The sequence below is a fragment of the Rhodnius prolixus genome, unplaced genomic scaffold (assembly GCF_049639745.1).
Source record: "Rhodnius prolixus isolate KJV_2025 unplaced genomic scaffold, Rpr scaffold_2, whole genome shotgun sequence".
NCBI lineage: Eukaryota > Metazoa > Arthropoda > Insecta > Hemiptera > Reduviidae > Rhodnius > Rhodnius prolixus.
In genome coordinates this window covers 18,087,741-18,110,648 of record NW_027411592.1, presented here as the reverse complement: position 1 = coordinate 18,110,648, position 22,908 = coordinate 18,087,741, and the positions used below count along the sequence as shown (strand labels likewise).

The 22,908-nt window shown below is 36.3% G+C and overlaps 1 protein-coding gene across 15 annotated transcripts in view; it reads left to right on the top strand.

The window, feature by feature from the left end:
- SLO2 (slowpoke 2) overlaps positions 1-22,908 on the top strand; it is a 508,183-nt gene that overhangs the window by 387,680 nt on the left and 97,595 nt on the right. For all 15 annotated transcript variants that reach the window (XM_074118329.1, XM_074118338.1, XM_074118335.1 and 12 more), the window contains one exon: positions 21,696-21,770. In XM_074118329.1, coding sequence (XP_073974430.1) covers positions 21,696-21,770 — 75 coding nt within the window. The remainder of the gene's footprint in view (positions 1-21,695; positions 21,771-22,908) is intronic.

The following is a 22,908-nucleotide window of genomic DNA, read 5'->3' as shown; positions in this document are numbered from 1 at the left end:
CGCCGAATGGTGGCGGAACACCGACCATTTGGGTTGTGCCTCCAGGAAACTAAGATTAGACCGGGGCATTCCATTCGAATCCCCGGATACAAAGTATTCAGCAAAGAGGTGCAACCTGCCCCAGGTGGGAGGGCGCGCGGCGGAGTAGCCGTCTGTATACGGGACAATATACCCAGCCAGCGGCTACCCCTCCAAACTAATTTGCAAGCTGTTGCCGTGCGCCTGTCTACACCACTGCAGATCACATTAACCAGTATTTACTTGCCAGATATATTCTGGCGAAGAAGTGATCTGGAGAATCTACTCTCGCAGCTGCCTGCCCCAGTGTTGCTGATGGGAGACTTTAACTCTCACAACACTTTATGGGGTTCAGCTAGAACTGATGCACGAGGTAGAGCTCTTGAGGAGATTATAGACAATTCTAATCTGATGCTCCTCAACAGTGGTGACGCTACACATTTTAACGCACACTCGGGAGGCTTTAGTGCAATTGACCTGAGTGTTGCTACTCCCTCCATTGCAGTTCGCTTAAGATGGACCACACTAGATGAACTATATCACAGTGACCACTTCCCAATCTTACTATCAAGCTCCATCTCCAGGGCGCCCTTTGAGATACCCTGGAGATACGACATCAAAAATGCAAATTGGCCTGCTTATGCACAAAATGTGGTGACTCCACCCCTTACAGGGGATGCCACCCTTAATGCAAAAAGGTTTACAAATTCGTTGGTGCAAGCAGCCGAAGGTACCATTCCTAGGATTGGCGGGAAAGTCGCAAGACTTCCCGTTCCCTGGTGGACCCCGGAATGTAAGGCTGCCAACGCAGCAAAAAAGCAGGCCTTTAATAGATTTAAAAGGTATCCGACGGAAGAAAATTTAATTAGCTTTAAAAGATTAAGAGCCAGGGAGAGGCGTTTAATAAGACATCTAAAAAAGGAAACTCTCGCCTCATACGTGTCGACGATTTCTACATCGTCGACCCTTAAGGAGGTGTGGAGTAAGATAAGAGCCCTCTCTGGTGGTTGCAAACATCCGTCGATACCAGTTTTAAAAAGAAATGATGTCGTCGTCACCGAGCCAAAAGAAGTAGCAGAAGTATTGGCTGGGCACTTTACACAAGTGTCCAGCTCACAAAATTACCCTGCAGAATTTCTAAGGCGAAAAGGTGACGTGGAGCAGCAGCCACTTGACTTTGAAATCGCCATTGATGAATCCTACAACGCTCCGCTGACCATGCAAGAACTAGAAAACGTTTTAAAGAAATGCAAAAATACAACTCCAGGAGTTGATGGAATCCCATATGCTATGTTAAAAAACTTGAACATAACCGGGAAGGTAAACCTACTAAAATTATATAACAGCATATGGGAGACCGGACAATACCCTGATGGTTGGCGGGAAGCTATAATTATACCGATCCCTAAAGAAGGAAAAGACCCTAGTGACCCCTCTAGTTACAGGCCCATATCGTTGACCACCTGCTTGAGTAAAGTTCTCGAATCTATGGTCAACTATAGATTAGTATATGTGTTAGAAACAAGAGGACTTTACAGCCAGCATCAAGCGGGATTTCGCAGGTATCGTTCCACGTTGGATCAGATGAGCCACCTTGAGGTCTATGTACAGAATGCATTTATGCGCAGGGAGCACGTTCTGGCCGTGTTCTTCGACCTCGAGAAGGCCTATGATACCACGTGGAGACAAGCGATCCTGCGGAAGTGTCACGATTGGGGTTTGAGAGGGAACATGCCGAGGTTCCTTCGTGGCTTCTTAGAGTCGCGAAGGTTCCGAGTACGCCTGGGGTCGGTCCTTTCGGACCCACACGTTTTAGAAAATGGAATACCTCAGGGATCGGTATTAAGTGTTACATTGTTTACAATGGCGATAAACAGTCTAGCTGATGTTGTAGCAGATCCGCTTCAAATTTCATTATATGTTGATGATTTGGCAATGTATTTATCAGGAAGGGATCTTTGCGAAGTTGGAGAATCGCTACAACAGGCAGTAGACAGAGTGGCTGCAGAGGCTTCCAGGAACGGATTTAAATTTTCAAAACCTAAAACGGTGTGCCTACATTTTTGTCGCTTAAGGCATGATCATGCCCCTCCAACACTGTTCTTGGATGGCACACCAATTCATTATAAAGATAGCGTTCGTTTCCTGGGCCTCATTTTTGATAGTAAGCTATCCTGGCAGGAACATATTGAACACACTTCTACAAAAGCAAGGAGAACCCTCGATATCTTGAAATTTCTTGGAAGTTATAAATGGGGGACCGAGCGGGAAATTTTGAAACGTATCTTTATATGTCTTACCCGCTCAAAACTTGAATATGGAGCCCCTGTTTACAGTTCTGCGCGCAAGTCACGCCTGGCGCTATTAGACAGAGTTTATAATGAAGGTATTAGATTATTTACAGGCGCCTTCCGGACCAGTCCTCTACAGAGTCTTTATGTGGAGTCGGGGATGTTGCCTCCTCAGTTAAGAAGAGAGCAGATGACCCTGACTTACACCGCCGGAATATGGGGGAAGCGGTTTCTTACCTTATTCCCTACCATATTCGAGAGCCTACACGATGAAGAGTTTCGTTACCAACGCTCGCGGACGCGACCCCTTAGTATCCGAGCTAAGGAAATCTTAGCTGCAGAGGGTATAGAATTAGGAGAAGTTATGGGTTGGGGCTTTGCACCCCACCCTCCATGGTTACTGCCCTCTGCGCGCGTCCGCATGGACCTGGCAATATTCAAAAAAGATGATACACCGCCCGTTGTCTATAGACAAAGACTATTAGAATTAATGAGTGTTTATTATGATTCTAGACCTGTCTTTACGGACGGGTCCAAAACAGACAACGGTGTTGGTAGCGCTGTGTACACCGATGGAGTTACCCTTAGTTGGACACTCCCTCACTACGCGTCGGTGTACACGGCAGAGACGTATGCACTTTGCCAGGCCCTAAAGCTAATAAAAGATAATCATTATAATAAATCGTTGGTATTGACAGATTCGTTAAGTGCGATAATGGCTCTCAGGGATCAATTCTCGACGGACCCAATGGTCATCAACATCTTTAAACTAATTTTTGAACTTCGTGCACGTGGCCAAGGGGTGACATTCGTCTGGGTGCCAGGGCACATAGGTGTGTCCGGCAATGAAAGAGCAGACCAGGCCGCTAAAGAAGCTGCCTCTACTACCTCTGAAGATGTCATCCCTGTACGTCCCACTGATTTACAAGCCTATTTGAAACTTATTATAAATAAAAAGTGGCAAGTTCAGTGGGACAACATTAACGAAAAACTAAAAGAGATAAGGCCACGTGTGCTCAATGCTAGAGTCGAGAATTACCCGCGGCATGAATCAGTTATTCTAACAAGGCTAAGGATTGGTCATACACGTCTGACACATGGGTACCTCCTCATTGCCGAAAGAAGGCCGAGGTGCCCGCGATGCCGAGAAAGGCTGACAGTGTCACACGTGTTGGAAGGGTGTCAGGCACTGCGAACACAGAGAGAAACAGCAGGCCTACCACATGACAAGCGCGTTATCCTTCAAGAGGGTTCTCCTTACATCAGGAGGCTATTTACGTATCTAAAACATATCAATTTATATCTTAAAATTTAGGTTAGCAATTAGGTTAATTTATAGGTTAGTCCTTTTAGAGGGGAAAGGAATATCGAGTACTTTCCCCTAGTGTGAATGCCTTGGATGGGTGTATTGTATATAGGTGAGAATGTATTTATTAGTATGAATGTATTTATTGGTACGAATGTATTTATTGGCGTGAATGTATTTATTAGTTTGAATGTATTTATTGGCGTGAATGTATTTAGTGGCATGAACGTATTTATTGGCGAGAAAGTCGTATGTCTGTTTAGGTTAGGTTTTTTATCTCGGGGTTGAAAGAAATTTTATACGAGTATTTCAACCCCATTAGGTTAATTATATTTAGCTCTAGTTTATTTTAGGATGTGCAGGAATATTAGTTCAAAGTACTGCACATCCAACTGCTAGTAGAGTAAATAGCCTCCTCGGATTTAGTATTCAGTAAAGCCCAAGCAAATAGTAAACCTAGAAATTATAATACTTTTGGTTTTGCCTACAATAAATATAATAGAAAACATTTAAAATTATTAATTCAGATTTAGATATGTAGTATAAACGTTAGTTTAATTAAGGGATGTCACAATTATATTCCACACTCCCCCTCGTCGACAATGTCGATGAAATAAGAGGGGATGTGTGGAGACAATTTTGCGGACCCAGGCTCCACCCTACCTTGTTAAGCAAGGTGTAGTGATTGGAAGCTATGGGTCTACACATGTGTCATCCCCGCTCGTGCAGTATAAGGAAATAAGAAGAACTATGATAGTGGGCGCTAATGACCAAGATGTCGATGCGCCGGAAAAAAAAAAAAAAAAAAAAAAAAAAAAAAAAAACTAGTTTTCAACCGAAGTAATCAGGAAAAGAACACTCCATGTTCACGCCCGAAGAGGTAACAGATTTCTAAGACATTTAGAGATCCATCAAGGTATGATCATATCAACCAATCCTTGTAGATCTGGAGTGTATGAAGGTGGTGTAAAAAAGAGAAAGCCCCATCTTCACATCTTGGATTATTCAGAAATTTTAGATCCATTTTTAATGTTTTGTACATTAAAATTGTGAGATAAAAGCAGTTTCGCCTGACCTGGCCCCATGTGACTTTTATCTGTTCCCCAAAGTCAAATCTGCATTAAAAGGGACACGATTTCAGTCCTTTGACGCTGTGAAAGAAAAAGCGGCACGCGTCATGCAGGAGCTGACAGAAAAAGACTTCCAGCACTGTTTCGAACAATGATAAATTTGCATGGAGCGTTGTAGGGATAGGGGAGGGGTGTATATTGAAGGTGATAATAACTAAATATGTTTAAATTTAAAATAAAATGTTTTATAGCAATAGTCTCGTTATTTAATAGCCACACCTCGTATGTGGATATAATGCACATGACGATCAAAACCATTTTAGCAAGAACTTGTCGGAAAAACTCCTGTAGGGATTAATGAATACATTCAAATGCTAATCATTAAATATTGATTGTGACAAGCTAGAATGGATTCAACTAGAAAGGCGTTTCTACTCAAATCTTCGAGGAAGCGTTGCACAAATATTGTTTCGCCTTAAAAAGCAAAAATAGTTTTAATAGTAATCCAATAGTCGCATGTGGAGATCATTTTCCATTTTATGCCATAGCCCTAATAATCCCTAATCTGTTAGCTTCTGAGCCCTAATAGCGTTCATTTTCCTTCGAGGGTATAGTATTTATAAAAGAACTCGCTGTTTTTTCGTTGCAGCCCAGAAGGCGGATGCATTTTCTTTCTGGTCTTCTCTTTCTCTGGAAGATCCGCTCCGGGTATCCCACCGTTTTGATAACTCAATAATTTCGACCGACTCTCGGCCAAATGAGTTTGGCACCACTGTACGGCTAACTGTTCTGATTGAAGGCGAAAGAAGCGATAGCGCTTCTATAATACTAATAATAGTATTATGAATTAGGAATTCTGCACTTTTTTTCTCGCGGCACTATTGCTTATATTATACAGGCGTAAATATCAGAATAAAAAGAGAGCAGGTAAAAAAAAACAAAACAATAAGTTGTTCAGTTCCAATTACCATTTTAATGTAAATTACATGCGAAGTAAAAGCAAACTTTTTCTTTGTAGCAAGTTGCCATATAAACTCAGTTTGGCATTATATAGTTTGTTTTACATTGGCTGTTTCACTCATCAACTTAATAATTAGCTAGGTTATTTATTTTGTATAAGTAAAACTGTGAAAAAAAGTGAAAAAAAAAGAAGAGATTAAAGAGGTCTTCTGTTTTCTGTACAGTACAAAGTCAGTAAATAGCGTAGTGCTTTCCTTTTACGATATAATTTTTTTAACATGTTCTTTGTGACCTAATCGTTGGGAATTCTGGTTTTTTTACCCTTTAATTGATTTTAACTGAGTAAGTCCGTTTTTAATGTGCTTCGTATAAGAGCGCTATTCACATTCTTATTACGCACTATTTAATTTATTTATTGTATACCACAATGTTTAACACTCCAGGAGTCATTTAAATACGAATTATTAGTTTTAATTCATTCAATTGTGTCCAAAATGAACGCACAAATGGCTGACTCTTGATCTGTGAATGCAAAACATTGTTTTAAAGATAAATAAATAACGTACTGCATGATTTCATTACAGTAATATATGCATGTTATATATATAAGTACATGCACGTAAGTGGTGAGATACTGGGTTGGTCCCAAATGTCTTGAAGGAATAAAGGTTTTAGTCTGCAAATGGCGCTTTTCATAAATTGTACAAACATCACTCTGTTAACAACTAACTAAATAATAATAATAATAATAATAATGAGAAAACTTTGTTTTTAATTTATTAACGCAGAGGACACTAATTACCTACATGAAAACTGACGGGAATTATTTATTTAATTAGAAACAGTAAACGTAATTGGATACTATTTCGTCCAAAGAAAGAATTGTCTTTCTTTTATATTGTTTAACCAGTTAAGCGTGGAATTTAGTTTTAAAAAACCCCCCCACAGTGTGCGGAATGAAACAGACAATGACGTGTATACACGTCGAACGCAGGGCAAAACAACCAAAAGTTTACTACGTCATAATAGTCACTGCAAGCACTTTTTCTACAATTTTTGGGGCTTGAGATTACAAAGCATTTTGTGTTCATTCAAAATCTTGCACCGCTTCACGTATGCATTGCCTAGTTAACGAGGGACGCAAGAGCTTTTACAAGGAAGAAAAGAGCTTTGAATTCTTGAGCAAAATTAAATCATGCTCGTACTGAGGTCTGAACGTCTATCTAAGGTAAAAACAGCATTGCACAAGGGTTGAGAGCTTCTAGGCTTCTATAGAGGAGACTAAACATGTACCAACCACTTATCATTTGGCTGACTCCTACCACTCCCCTCCGTATAAAATACTTGGCAGTTCTATTGGTAAGATAAAGGAAACATCCCACCAAATAATATTCTTATTGTATTTTATTAAAATTTCGAGTTTTTGTAGTTAATGGCAATTTTATATTTTTTACAACGAGTAAACACGTCGAACGCTCTTAACTGGTTAATAGTTATGACCTAATTTGTAAGTCTCTCGAATAGTTGTTATAATGTTTCTTTAAGCTCCAGATGTTTCCTAACTGAGAGTCTTGTTTCTCTTGATAGAGATTGAAGTTTTTTTTAGGGATGCTCAAAAACTCTATAAAAATGTAATCCTACAAAAAAAAACAAAAAGTTGTTCTGCACCCAATAAAGTCTTTTCAAACGAACAAATTTGATCCCTTCATTTTTACGTGGAATAAAAAAGCACTATTTTTCCTGCAAGTTGCAAAAACTAGTCTCAGAATATAATAACAACTAGCAAATGTAGAGAAAAATTTAAGTTAGTTATCGTCTTCTATAGCTTTAAGACATATCCGTCATGCAATCACGTGGAGTACAGATGCTGATGTACCCTCAAATGCAATCAATTTTATTTGCTCCTTTAACACTGTCCACATCAGAAATCTGTTCTTCGATGATTCTTCTTAAAATAACTCAAGAGAAGAAGAAAACAGCTTATTCTCCTTGCTGCAGACAACAAACTAAAGATGACAATTTCTTTTCGTGCAATTACTGGAATTTGGGAGCTCCTTGAGGAAAAATATTGGAAGTTAATTCAAAATGGGATCACTTCCTTTTGTAAATTTTTGTTCTGTTTGAAATAGGATTTTCCTTTTTTTCGAAGTTTAGTTTTTTTGAAAAGTGTAAAAAATTATTATTTTATTTGGCTGTATTTGTGCAACTTACCTAGTCTTTATTGTACATAAACTTTAGGTAATCTTACCACATAACCGTGGCTTGGACCTTCCTTAATCAAGTGATGTCACCTTGAAGATTGTGCAGTTCTTAAGCGCCAAAAAATGAAAATCCTGGTAGTCCTTCTTTATCAGCTAAGGAGAAGGCAGGGGTCCTAAATAGAACCTAATTTTTTTATTAGCTCAGATTATTTCTATCAAATTGATTAAACCTCAAGGAAAAGGTTTTAGATTTTTATTTTCCTTTTAATCATTTCATTGAAAACACTAATATCCTTTTGAGGAGGATTAACCATACATTTTTGCCGGGTCAGCTTTTGTGAACGTTATTTCCTTTCCAATTATTTTTAGCGACCTCCTTTTCCGTCTTTTTATAGTCTCGTGCCCGCTTTTTACGATTCAGCCCACCTCAGTCTTCTATAATCTTCTTTCCAGTTTAATCCTTTATCTCTACCGATTTCATGTTTAATTGTTTTCATTTCAGTTGGTTTTAGTTGTTCTAGTTCATCTCCATCCTTATTCTATGTCAGAAAAAGCAACGGCAATTTTGTACCCTATCAGAGATTCATTTCTCTGAAAAGTGTTTAAAATTTTCTTATTGATTTATTTATGAAGAGTATTAGTTGTGTTATTACAAGAGCCTGTGAGAATTAAGTGGGCTAAAAGAATGGTTTCCATAGTAACTAACGGATTCTCATTTTAGGGACCTGAATCTGAATAACAGAATGCACGAAAGCTCTCCCAAGAGTGCAGATTATCTCGTAGTTTCAGCTTTTAAAAGTGCTTAAAAAGTTAGCAACATTAAAGATTCTTCAGGAGTTGCTTACTCTGTAATTTGCTAGAGAAAAACTGAAGAGAGAGCCACTGCAGGTGCACACTGGCAGAAGTCGTTAGAGAATTGAAGCTCCAATGGAGGTTAACACAAAAGTAGACAATATTTTGTAAAGACAGTGCAATTTTGCTCATAGTGAAACTACACGTTTTGATTTAAATGTAGGAGATTTGTTAAGACTTCACGCTAGACAATGGTGCATTGCAGTTGTAGTTGCAGGAGTTTTTAAGTTGCTATAAATCAGTTGCTGAAATCTTAATGAACGTTACTGTGTGTTATAATGCAATTTATTTCAAATACCATTTATATGGTAGTTCCAGGCCAGAGACTTAAATAGTTATGGTATTACTAAGACCCCTGGTCTTAAATTGCAACCATCCTTCTTCACGTTAGTCGACCCAGGCTCTGCTTTGAACATGAATGGAGACCAAATCCTTTTAAGATACAGTAAAAGTAAAGTAAAGTAATCGCCTATTTTTTCAGGCGGGGCTTAACGTCCAACTACCAATTAGGTGTCGTGGACGGAGGCGTCTAGCAAACATACTTTACTATTTCTCATTTTTAAACATTAAATAAAATCCAAGGCCTATGACCGGGAATCGAACCCAGTACCACAATACATTTTAGCTTCGCAGGTCTCGCCTCTAACCGCTCGGCTACCGTGGCGCCTTTTTAATTTACAGTTCTGTACATCCTTTCCAAGTTACCTTTAAACCAAGGACTTGTGGTTTACAGACTCATCTTTCATAGTAACAAAAAGTATCTGGTTCAGAGATGGACTGTGGCACGTGAGCCAGGATCATTAAGTGAAGCCAATGGCATTTCTCGAAAGTTGCCATCTACTTTTCGGTTTTCCAGGTTGAAATATTTGTAATTAGGTACTGTGTAAAGGAGTTTAAGATTCTACTTTTCCAGGTTGCCCAAAAAACACTAGCAGCTTATAAAACAATCCTGTTCGGTGTCCCTGAGGCGTCTTCTCGGTACAATACTATTGCCCTTGAATCGAATTAGTGTCGCTTGATGGCTGGCATCTGGTCAGGAATAGAACTGTCTACTCCATTAGCTAGTCTTTGATAGCAGATTACCAAGGGTACCGTACCAACGGTTCTTAAATTGTGGCTTTGATGGGGGCAAGAAGTCTTGTGAATGATGACCCCTTTCAGCAATAAAACGCTAATGTCCGATTTGGCTAAACATCAAGACTGTGAATTCCCTACAATTAGATAAAAACCAAATTAATATGGCGTCTATCCTAATTATAGGACTCGGTAGGTTTAGAAAAAGCAAGTTCAAAAGATGTCCAATGATGAGTTCTTATTTAGGTAAGTTCGATTAATATAATTTTATCAGATGTTTCGGGGTGAAATATTTCATATTATAAAAACCCAAATCACTTTTAGTGGACAATGTTGGGTAATCGCAGAAAAGTGAACCTAAGTTATCCCACGAAATACGGGTCCCGACAAACCTCTACTCTTATTTATCCAAAATTTAGTAATTACTTTCTAATATAAAACATAACATACGTACATTGACATATTCTACCAAAATCTCCTGAATAAAATCTTATTGCATGAGCAACTCGAAACTATAAGCCGCTTTAAAGCCAGTGTTTTTACAAAATTATAAATTGTAGAAGAAATTAGCACAATAGTTTGGCGAATACTTTCTTCATTCTTTACCTGATATAATAAGAGGAAATAATAGGATAGGATTAGCTAGCTGAATGGTAAGCGAATTCTAGATTCGAACGCGGAGACCGCAGGTTTGAATCCAGCTGCTGTACTATTGACTGCAGGAGCTTCTTACAGTTCACTGACCGGTGATGGAAAGTGTTGTCTGTAACTTTGAGACGCTTTCTTGACAAAAGCTTCGGGAGCCACTGACCTAGATGTTGATGCACTTTCAAATTTAAAAAAGAGAATTCAACTGGGGTGGTGTTTAGAAAGGGAAGCAATGCGATTGGTACTACCACTGATCTTTAATTTGCTTGATTAATCAATTGATTTTTTTTTTTTAAATAGAATGGCTGCATCCATGATGAATACTTTAGTAAAATGAAATTTCCATTGTGGCCAGTGCATTGTACAGCGATTGTCACTAGATTTATGGTTGACGGACTGTTCAGTACAGGCCTTACAGAACGTTCATTCAATCTGTCAGATATTACCATTTCGCCCTATAAATTGTTTCAATCCTTGTGAATAACATTTTACCACTGAGTGTTTTGTAATTGAACAGAAATTGTTTTCACCATTTTCATGTTAGTGTCCTAACTTAACGAGGAAAATTAATTACTTCTAAACTCACGCCCTTATTTCAAACTAATTCTGTATATAATTCAATAATTACTTCGTAAAACTTGTAATTTATCATTTTGGCTAATCGGAGGATGCATTGTTATTTATTAATTAGAGCGCGGCAACAGCTAGGGACTTTGGCTTGACTGTGTGAGATCAGCGTTCTCTCGTTGCTTTTTTAACTAAATGCTACCTGATAGTGAGGTAAGAGAGTCCTTGGAACATAAAAAGTCTTGACTCTGCCCTCCGATGCCCTGCATGACCGCTGTTTCTCCGATTTCCGTTCCGCAGCTTCTACAGTTAGAACAACTCTTGTCTTTTTAAAAATGTATTTATCAAACTGATGACAATTAAATACAAAATGTATTCATTAAAATCTTGATTAGAATGATTGAAAATGAGTTTAACTTTACTTTAACATTGTTCTTTACTTTCTGGTGGCCAGCTTTAGTCGGTAGCAATTTAGTAGCAAAGACTGCACAAAAGTTTCTGAACTTTTGGTATGTGTCTTAATTATAAATAATAAGAAATCTTAACAGAAGCAAATTCATAAGGTTTTTATTTTTAAAGATTAAATTCCATTTAAATAAAGTCAGTGTGTAGGCCAGGGGTTTGTGCCTTGCCTTGAATAATTTTATGGCCCCCGAGATTCATCCTAAATTTACAAAATTTGTCTATTATCTCTAAATTTAACTGTTAGACTTACGATGTAATAATGAACCAAATAACATTTTTTAAACATCACAATCAGAAATAGATTTTTGTAACACTTATGTCATAAAAGAGAAATATTCTAATGTGAGAAATCTGGCACAATAAGATATAAGCACTTTTTGATGTACTTTCACCAGCGAATCGTTTTTTCGAAAAGGAAATTTACAATACATAAAGTTAAACTGAAAACCTACATATCTACATATGAAAATATATACATTTATAGCACTCTTGTTCTTCTAAAATGTGCTCAATTCCAGCTTTCTATTTGTATTGTTATAGGAGAATAACGTGATAAAGTTAGTGCTGAACGAGACCGAGACAAGGCGAGACTTTATGCAGTCTCGATCTCGGTCTCGGTCTCGGTCGCTCAAGTCTCGGTCTCGTCGAGATATCTCGGTCTCGGTCTCGGTTTTTTGAATTTTTGTTTAAGTATTAAAAGCGGTTTGCTATTAATAATCTTTTCAAAAAATGTTATTATTTTCTAATAATTAATTTAATTTTGTATATTGGTAATGAAAATGTGTGTAAAAGAAGACAACTACTTACACTTCAATGCATCGTATATTACTATTACTGTTATATATCTTTATATAATTTCAAAAAGATGTTGAAAACGCGCCAAATGAAAGACCCAAATAACATATCTGCCTGCTATAACAAGTCGATTCGTGAAATAAAAAATACACCTCCCAACAAACTTCCCGCTCCATTAGTTATGGCTGTTGGTGAAGATAAAGAATCTGATGATTCACCTTTTGACGACGACGACGACTGCATCAATATTTTTGCAACATTTGCTCAAAAATCAGCAAATATCACCGAAGCATGGAAGACAGAAATAATTAATTACACCAAATTAGACCAAGCACCAGTAGACGTTGACATTTTAGAATGGTGGAAAACACTTGAGAATTCCTTCAAAAATTTCTCTAGAATGGCGAAAGATATTTTTAGTATCTGTGCAACTTCAGTGCCATCGGAAAGATTATTTTCGCAAGCTGCGATGATAATGACCAATAGAAGATCTTCTCTAACTTCTGACTCAGTAAAAGCTCTTTTATGTATCAATGCTTGGGCAAAGTGTATCTTAAAAACGAAAATTTGTGGCAATATTTTTTAGGTGCATAGATAGTCTTTTTTTTCATATTCACTAATTCCAAAATTCTAAAATATAATTCAAATAATATCATAGTTCAAAGTATTAGATTATTAATAGTGAAATTTATGAAATTGAATGAATGAATGATATGAATAGTGAAATTTAGTGAATTTATGTAAAAATTATGTAATTCGAAGGGGGCCGCCACGGTAGCCGAGCGGTGCGAGACCTGCGAAGCTAATGTGTATTGTGGTACTGGGTTCGATTCCCGGTCTTAGGCCTTGGATTTTATTTAATGGTTAATATGAGAAATTTATAGTAAAGTATGTTTGCTAGTCGCCTCCGTCCGCGACACCAAACTGGTAGTTGGACGTAAAGCCCCGTCTGAAAAAATAGGCGATTACTTTACTTTCCTTACTTTACTTAGTACAGATCACGCACTTTTGTGTTCGTTATACTGTAGTATTTTGATTGAGGTTTGCTACTAAGCTGTGTTTGTGTTATGGAATGACTTTTTAAGAGTGTGTCTGAGTTATAGGTTAATTTGGTCATTCATAGTGTTTTGGCGAATTGGCTTTCTGTTTGTACATTTGTACTAAGTCAAATAGAAGTAGTAATATTGTACATGTATAATAAAATCGTATCTTTTAATAATTAATTCAATACCCGTAATGATTATTTATTAATAAAGAACACAATTTTATAATTTTGTAGCTAAAAATTAATATTTGAAAAACCGAGACGTGACCGAGATTTCTCGACGAGATATATATCATGTCTCGGTCTCGGTCTCGGTCTCGGTACCTCGAGATTTGTCTCGTTTCTCGTGCAGCACTAGATAAAGTTCGGGAGTTTTGCGTTCCCTCCTTGATATTTCGAATTGCTGTACCTCCTGGGCTATTAGTGTTATAGCGGAAATATGGACATATTATAGTACACATCTAGCTCTTCAATAGTGCATCATTCCTGCTATCTATCTGTATTTATAAAGGTGATAAAGTTTAGGAGCTTTACATTACTTTCATCTTTCAAAATTTTTTTTTTTGAATTGATTTTTAAACCTTTGTAATCTAATCATTTATCGTTTCTTTTTATTCGACTACAAGTTCTACATTATCGTTTTTGTTTCCCTAAATAGTTTCCTAACCGTTTTTGATGTATTCTTTGAAAAGATTTTCTTTTTAATTGTCTAAAAGTTAAAAATAGCTTTCTTTGTTTTTCCAAATTGTTTCTTAAAATTGATATGTAAACATTTTTAATATATTCTTTAACCATTTCTTTTTACTCGACTTTGGTTCTAAATTAGCCTTTTTGTTGCCCAAATTGTTTTTTAGAATGGATTGCTCTTCTTTTTTGATGTATTCTTTACTCTTTTCTCTATGGTCGACTCTTAAGTTTAAAATTAAAATTCGTGGTATCCCTCAAATTGATTTTCATTCTAAGTAAGGTCTAAAACTAAGTTCTCTAATAAACTAATCTAAGTTCCCCGAATTGTTTTTGGAAATTTACCAAGAAATGTAGGTCTTGTAAAACGGATTATATGATTTGAATATGTAATTAAGAGCGTAAGTCTACCGAAATTTGTAAAGCAGTCCAGCGTGTCAAAATTGTCAAATACATCAGCTAAATCACGAAATGTAGCAGCTGTGTACTTTATGTTTTCTACTTTATTCACGATCTGTTCATTTACTCTCGTAACTTGATGTTATTGATACATGCTTTCAACTGAACCCAAATTGGTGAGCTTGTATTTTGTATGTCAGCCAAGTTATGTAATAGATGTTAGCAGATAAATTTGTCAAACCGTAATTATTTAATTTGATACATAAATATCGAATGCTTGAGTTACAAGTGATTGTCGACAGGAGCACTTCATTTCGTTTAGTATTACTCTTAACGTTTTCAAGTTTTGTTACTCTGTCTCACCCTTCCTATGAAGAAGTAATACAATCGTGCAGATTTTCAATATGCCGGAAATGAATAATTTCTGGTTCTGGAGTATGACAAATACTGAAATACAATTAAAGAATCCTAGAAGGTATTTAAGGGATGTTTTGTGCATAGGTAATGTTTTAGAATCATAAAATGGAAATTGTTAGAACGTGACCAGGAAAAACTGAATAATACCTGAGTTCATTTGTGCTGGGAAATAATTGTTAATATAAATATTGATGAATATATGTTTCTAATCGTTTAACGAATGAATAAACTCTTAAATAGAACACTTTTAATAGTAGAGAACATGCTGCACGCTCGTTATATTCATGCTTTTTTTGAGGTTTGCTCAGCTGTGTCGGACTGTTTGGTAGGGTATGACTTTAAAGAGTGAATCAGATTTATATTAATTTAGTCTTTCATATTGTTTTGGTAAATGGATTTCTAATTCATCAATATTTCTACTCTTTCTAAGGTATCTATAATTTTTCATTTCTTTCCTGAATGTAGCAGTTATTGTGTTATTGCTACTGTCCAGTTGATGTCTGTGTTTGATAAGGATGTATGCGAACGTTGTGTTTGTACGAGCGAATGTGTTCTTTGTATCTGTCTGGGATTTTTCTCCCGCTCTGGTCAATATAAGTACAATCATTGTCTGGACAATAGTTGGTAAATACCACTGTTGTCAAAAGAGTTTTAGTTTGTTTCCCACTTTGTTGTTGGTCCTAAGCGCGGTTAGGAGGCCTAGTTTCTTGTCTCATTTCTCATGTCTCGTTTCCGATGTAAATAAAAGTGACGGATGTGTTGGGTGAGTTATTGTTTTGGCCTTGGTTTGGGCAATGTTAGTACTTAATAATTTATTAATAATGTTGGTGGTATAACTGTTATTTTTAGCTATTGTGCGAATGATGTTGAGTTCTTTACTCATAGTTGGTCAGCACAAGATGTTTAGTTTTCGATCTGTCAGGTGTCTGAGAGCGACTAGTATATATTGAATAGGAAGGTAGGAACTGTTGTGTATAATAGGGTCAGTGGAAGTGAGCTCATTGAATATTCCGAATTCTAAATTTTGGTCTCCATTAGTGAGTATGATTTCCTGGAAGTTGTCTGGTTGTTCTTATATTCATGAGTGAAACTTATTATTAAGGTGATGTCAGTTTAGTTAAGAAAATAATTTACATATGGCATACATAAATTGCCGCATTCTGCTTAATTTTTGAAAGAGAAATAAGGTGATAAAGTTCGGAAGTTTTACATTTCCTTCATATTTCGAATAGCTGTATCTCCTGTTCAATTGGTGTAAACGACACGCAAATATTAGCGATTATAGTACTCGTTTACCTCTACAATTGTATATAATTCCAGCTTTCTACCTGTATTTTTAAAGGAGATATAAGGCGATAAAGTTTGGGAGTTTTACATTTCCTTCATTTTTCAAATGGCTGTATCTCCTGTTATGTTAGGTTTTTTTTTTTTTTTTTTTTTTTTTTTTAAGAGGGGTGAAATGCATCTTACGCACATTGTGCCGGACTCCCTCGCGGCCTACCGGCTAAAACACCCCCCTACTACCAGGCCTAGCCTGGATTCGCTTGTGCAGCACTACTTCAGGCTAGGCTCCTGTTCCTTACCCACTAGGGGTTATCCTCCTCTCCATCCATGTCTCTTCTTTTAAGGGTTAGAACTGCCCTTGTAAACATCGCCACAGCATTCCACTGCGCCCTGCCAGAGAGCATTATGCTTTGGAAGCGCTCAGGAACCCATTGACCCACTCTTTCTTCCAGATCTCTTCTGATACGACCCCATCTTTCGCACTCAAAGAATGTGTGATGGGCGTCATCTCTTATTCCTGAACAGTAGGGGCAATTTCCCACCGACCGCTTCCACCATGGCCACTGAGGAGCTGGGTGAGGTAGTAATCTATCTCACCAAAACCTCTACCAACCCAACTTCTGACATCTGGGAGCAGAACTGCCGTCCATCTGCCACGAGTTTCCCCAGCCCACGCATCTTGCCACGCAGCCATTGTGCGTTCCCGCTTATGTTAGGGTTAACTCTGCGATAAGACGCACAATTATAGTACTCGTTTACTTCTACAATTGTACATAATTCCAGCTGTCTACCTGTATTTTTAAAGGAAATATAAGACGATAAAGTTTAGGAGTTTTACATTTCCTTCATTTTTCAAATGGCTGTATCTCCTGTTATGTCAGCGTTAACTCTGCGAAAAGACGCACAATCATAGAACTCGTTTACCTCTACAATTGTACATAATTCCAGCTTTCTACCTGTATTTTTAAAGGAGATATAAGGCGATAAAGTTTGAGAGTTTTACAATTCCTTCTTATTTCGAATTGGTGTATCTCCTGTTATGTTAGGGTTAACTCTGCGAAAAGACGCACAATTATAGGACTCGTTTTATTATAGGTTTCTAGCTGTTCATACAAAGGAGATATAAAGTGATAAAGTTTGGGAGTTCTACATTTCCTTCATATTTCGAATTGCTGTATCTCCTGTCCTATTAGTGTTATCTCTGCGAAAATACGAGTATGTACAATTGTAGTATTCATCTATCTCTTCAATTGTAAACAATGCCAGCTTCCTATCTGTATTTTAAAAAGAGATTTGAGGTGATAAAGTTAGGAGTTTTCTTTCCTTTCATATTTCGAATTGGTGTATCTCCTGTTCTATTAGTGTTATTGTAGCGAAATATGGACAGTTGTACACATCTAGCTCTTCAATTGTGCACAATTCCAGCTTTTTATCAGTGTTTTTAAATGTGATATTAGGTGTTAAAGTTTCGATGCTTAACATTTCATTTATATTTCGATTTGCGTTGTCTTTTACGAATCAAAAATTGATTTTTGTAAGACGATTGTCACGAAAACAAAATTTTCTAAATTTTGAAATCGGGTACAAGAAGGAATGAGCGGTTTTGGATCTACTTTTACCAGCGATTGATTTTTTCGAAAATGAAATTTACCCAACTTAAATCTTGCTGGAACTTAACTGATGAATATCGGCAATATCGATTGAAGTTTTACAAATACGCGCATTGAGATCGACTTGTAAGAGATAAGGGAAAAAGGATGAGAAACAATAATTAGTTAAATATTGTCGACTATCTCATAATTACCATTATTATATTATCTATTTTTGTGTTTATGAATTACAACAGTTAGAAATTATTCTTTTTTCCATTAAAACTTCTTTTTCTCAACATTTGTAAACATTTGAATTCTATCAAATCACATTCCTGTGGTTTAATATGAAAAATTGTTATCTTACGTTTGGCTACAACGTACCTGACCACCTTGAAAAATGAAGCTCTTTTAACATGACAGGGCATGTCAAAAACACAAAGGAGCAATTAAATAATGTAGTACATCTCTTCAGCTAAATAAGACAGACCTACACATATTAATGTGATACATCTACGAAACTTCTTTTACCCTGATTCGGTCTTCTTCTTACCGCTACATAATATTATGAAAACTATGATTGTTCCTAAATCTCCCTTTTCAGCGAATGCAGCATCTCACTTTAAACTGTGTCTGAGCCGCACCTAATACACCTACGCATTTTTTGTGCCTACTTACTAAACTTGATTACTCCTCTTTGAGAGTGAAGAAGGGTTGTCCACTCTACAAGTTACTTTTTTCAATTTCTGCTCGCTTCTTGTTTCTTTATAATCTGTTTTTTTGGGACTTTAAAGTAAAATAAATGACATAAGTAAATTACAAGCAATCGGGTATAACGCACATTCATTTGATTATGTGAATGACGCCAATAGGCACGAATGTCTTAAAGTTTTTTTGAGTCCAAGTACCAAATAGTACTAGGGAAAACGGAGTAATAAAAATTATTCCCTCCTTGTAAAGTGAATTTATTTACTCGAGGAAAATATTTAATTAAGAATTAACGAATTTTTTTATAGATAGTTGTTAATTCATTCATTTATTAAGCGGACATGTTAAACGATTCAATACAGCAAAAATCAGACAGTACGTCTTACAGTGCAAATTTTAAGAGTGTGCGATGCTCTAAGACTGAGGAAAAGAGATTTTAATTTTTTGAGCAAGACTTTTTCGGATTTTTGAATTTAGAAATAGAATTAAAAGCTGCCTATTATCTCTAAAGGTATTCGCTTTGTAAGTGGTGTGGAGGTTAGGCATCATTCGTATGATATCTGTGAGTTCAGCAGATGTAAATGATGAGTGTAATTTCTTTGAGTTCAGTACACCTGCAGCAGTTTCTCTTTTCTGATCATTTCATTTATCTTTTATCATTTCATTACTGTCTCATGGACGACACTTTAAGAGTATGGATTACTTTTAACAGAGAATCGTTTTGAACAGCAAACACTATTGCAGTACTTCTGTTTATTGATGAAAAAAATACTAATAAAAACATCCATCAATTTTGAAGGCATGTTTTACACTTCAGAGGTTCCTCAAAAATTATTGGTAGGAAAAACATAATTTTGTTACTATGACGATTTAAGATATAACATTTAGCTTTAAGAGCGATAACAGCATTTGTCACTCTCGTAAAATCCTTTATTTATATTATTCAAACGATATTTTCTGTGCTGATGGAAATAGAAACGACATTTAGAGATGGAAGACCAATAATATTTTATAAAAATTGAGCGAATAAAGAAATATAAATACAGACTGACAGTCCATTAATTCGTTAAATCGTCATTCTGTCAATTTTAGACGACGATAGCCTCTCTAGGGGAAATAAGGTCCTCGAACCAGTTCATTGTGCTCTTATTGTTCTATTTTGTTTTTCTGTTATCCTCGTGTATTCTCTTGCAACTTTTTAGGCTGAGACGAGATGATAAAAACTCAAGGTCCAAACTTCTCTCACACTAAACTTTGATAGTTTGCTTGTCTTCTAGCAAGTTCTATCGACTTTCTTTCTGTATTTCTTACCCTGAGGATCTAATTTTTAACTTTCCTAAGAAACAATATCTTTCTTAGCGGATATGCCAGAGGAGCTACTTCCTCTTGGAATATCTAAATGTACACTTTCTTGGAAGGCTATTCTTGATTGTCCTTAAAATATATTAGGCCCCAAATCATGATAGAAGCGGCAATTCTCTAGATCACTTGAAATTATATCTGTGCAATGACACCTAGGCTACTGGTGACAACTTGGTAATTTCATTTACTTCTTCGTTTACGTAAGTACCAAGAGCGGCTCAATTCCAGCCAACTTCATCACTGTCTACCATCTTTTGCAAATTGCAAAATTAGTCATTTTTGATTGGATTTTCTTTAATTATAAAACGTTTTTTAATTCTAGTGAATATCTTGTTCAGTCATCTTTGAAACTTAATTAGGCTTAATTAGATAAACGGAGCAGAAGTGTGGAGCTCAACCAAACCCAGCGCATACAGACACTGCAATTGAAAAATCTTGCGCAAATTCTTTAACTCACCATATTAAATATATGACCTCACCGTTTATAAAGACTTCAAATCCCTTTTGTCTCTGATCTAATTAAGTCTCGATACCATAAATTTCCCAACTTACTTAGCTCTGCACCCTAATCCTGTTGTCCAACAGCTCTCCTTTCCTCACCTTTCCAAACAATCCTTTTTTCGATTGAAGCGAAAATGGTTAGGGACTCCCTGATGTAAACCACCGAAAAAGAGTTTCACCATTAAGTAATTACTCTAACAAGTCTTTCAAGTGAACGAACCAGTAACAACAAATTTACTTTTACAAATTTACATTTGTTGTAAGGGTAAATGTTTGTAATAAAGTGATAAAAAATTAGATCTGTTCATTTCAGGAAGTAAATGTATCGTTCATGATTGTATATAATTTTTTACTAATGGAATTATGAAAAATTGAAACAAAATAATAAATTGGTTTTAGTGAAGGAAGCTGAGTGGTTAGCCCAGATTTGGCTATTAGTTTTAGCCACCGGGCTGACCGGAAAGAAAACTTTTTTTCAAGGGCCGAATAAATTAAAATTAATAAATGTAGTACAAATACGATTCATTTAACTAGACAAAATTTTATTATGAAATTAATTTTTTTTACTAAAAAAGTATTTAGTACTATAAATTAATAACCAAAATTAAGGTGACGCGTAGTGGCGCTTTGCATCGCCTATTATTTTCTTAATATCTGGCTTTCTAATAGCTACAGTACAGACTTTCTTATAGCCTCCAAGTGTAAATATTTCAACCTATCACGCCATACGAGTATAGAAGTTGTAAATCCGCTACAATGGATTTTTTTAATGTATCGCGAATCGATTAGACCAATTATTGGAAGTTAGTTAGCTTATAATGCAAGATTAATCGCAGTTCGCAAATATTCATTACACAGACCGGACCATATGTTTGCCATGCTTGGGGTTAGCATATACTGGGTTCCGACGCGGAGTTTCTTCGTTCGGATGCAGCTTCAGGCCCTTAGATTTTCTCTTCCATCTTATAGCTAGCTCACAGTTTGGTGATGGATAGTGTTGTCTGTAACGAGAGTCTGTACTGTCGAAGGCCATGACTAAAAATTAAACAACAATAATAATAATAATTGGTTAAGTTTGCCACACCTACTGCACAATGCAATGATCCTTTAATCGATTCTCATCTTTCTAGATCAAATATTCTCTCAGTCAAACCTCTAAAAATCGTTCGTTCTTTTGAGTTACCGTCTAGGTTAGGGAATACTATATATCCTTTTATATGTATATATGTATACAAGTTGTCTTCTTTAGTATTTTTACGTTCAGCTCTTTCAGTTAAGTTAAAACTAACACTTCTTACTTGCTGGCTTGCTAGTTTTTGTCCACTATAATTTAATATTAAAAAGATGTTTAAAAATATATATAATGACAATTTTGTGACATAAAAGCTCCAAATACTAGAACATGATGACACGGGGCGAAGAATTTCAATGACTTCAATCATTTATTTTTGTGTTCCAGGGTAATATTTGGCAGCAGTTGCTCTCATTTCATTTCATCCTGGAATTGGTTAATACTATTCCATTTGCTGTAACCGTAAGTATTATATTCAATAATTTATTTATATTTAACAAATACTGTTTAACATTATAAATCTTATAATTTAATGATTGAACCAAATTCCAATTAGTTGAGCTAATCTTCAGTTATTGTCGGCTAACTTATGTCTCTTTCATTGCTGGGTAACTTAGTGTGATGAACTTGCTAACAATGTACGGATTTTTATCTATTTTATTTTATATATATATTATATATATATATACACACACACACAGGGTAACCAAAGTTATATGCTCCACCAACTTTTTTTTTAACGGCGGGAAATTTCGAAAAAATAAAAAACACGTATTTAATCATTTTTAGTCTAGTTTATTTTCAGTGATTGACCCATTTTTTTAAACACCTGTATCTCGAGATACAGCATCCAACTATTGTTTTTCAAATGGAACGTTATATTTTTTGTTGCATATTTTTGTAGTATTTGAGCTCCTAAAAACAACAAAAACTTTTTTTTTAAATCGGTTAGGTTTTTCAAAAGTTATGGTAATTTAAAATATGAAAAACAAATTTCAGTTTACTGTTAAAATTACGTTATTTTTTTTAAAGAATTTGTTCAAACTGGGCACAACCAACGGGTAGGCAAGCCAAAACTCTGGACTCCCACGCTTTGCTAGTAGCAGCACTTATGGTGGCGAAGTCAAGATCTAGGCAGGCTAGAGTAATTCGACGTTACAGATCATCGACTGAAGCCACGGGATTAAGGATACTTTACACTTCCTTTTTTAGGTATCCCCACAAAATATAGTCCACTTGGGTCAAGTCCAGAGATCGAGGTGGCCATTGGATGGGACAATGAGTCCTTACGCACTTTTAATAGAAATTTCTGCCCAGCTAACCTCGAACCGCTCTCGCCGGGCAACCATCTTGTTGAAAATACATATCTATCCGACGTTGTAGATGAACATCTTCAAGCGGAACTTGGCAAAATGTCTCTGAAAAAAAAGTTGGATACCTTGCACCCGTTAAGTTCTGTCTGTAGAAGTCTGGGCCGATTAGTTGATTTCCTGTAACTCCACCTAAACGTTTGTAGAAAAAGCAACCTGAACGTCGAATACTTCTAGCCTGCCTAGATCTTGACTTCGCCACGATAAGTGATGCTACAAGCAAAGCGTGG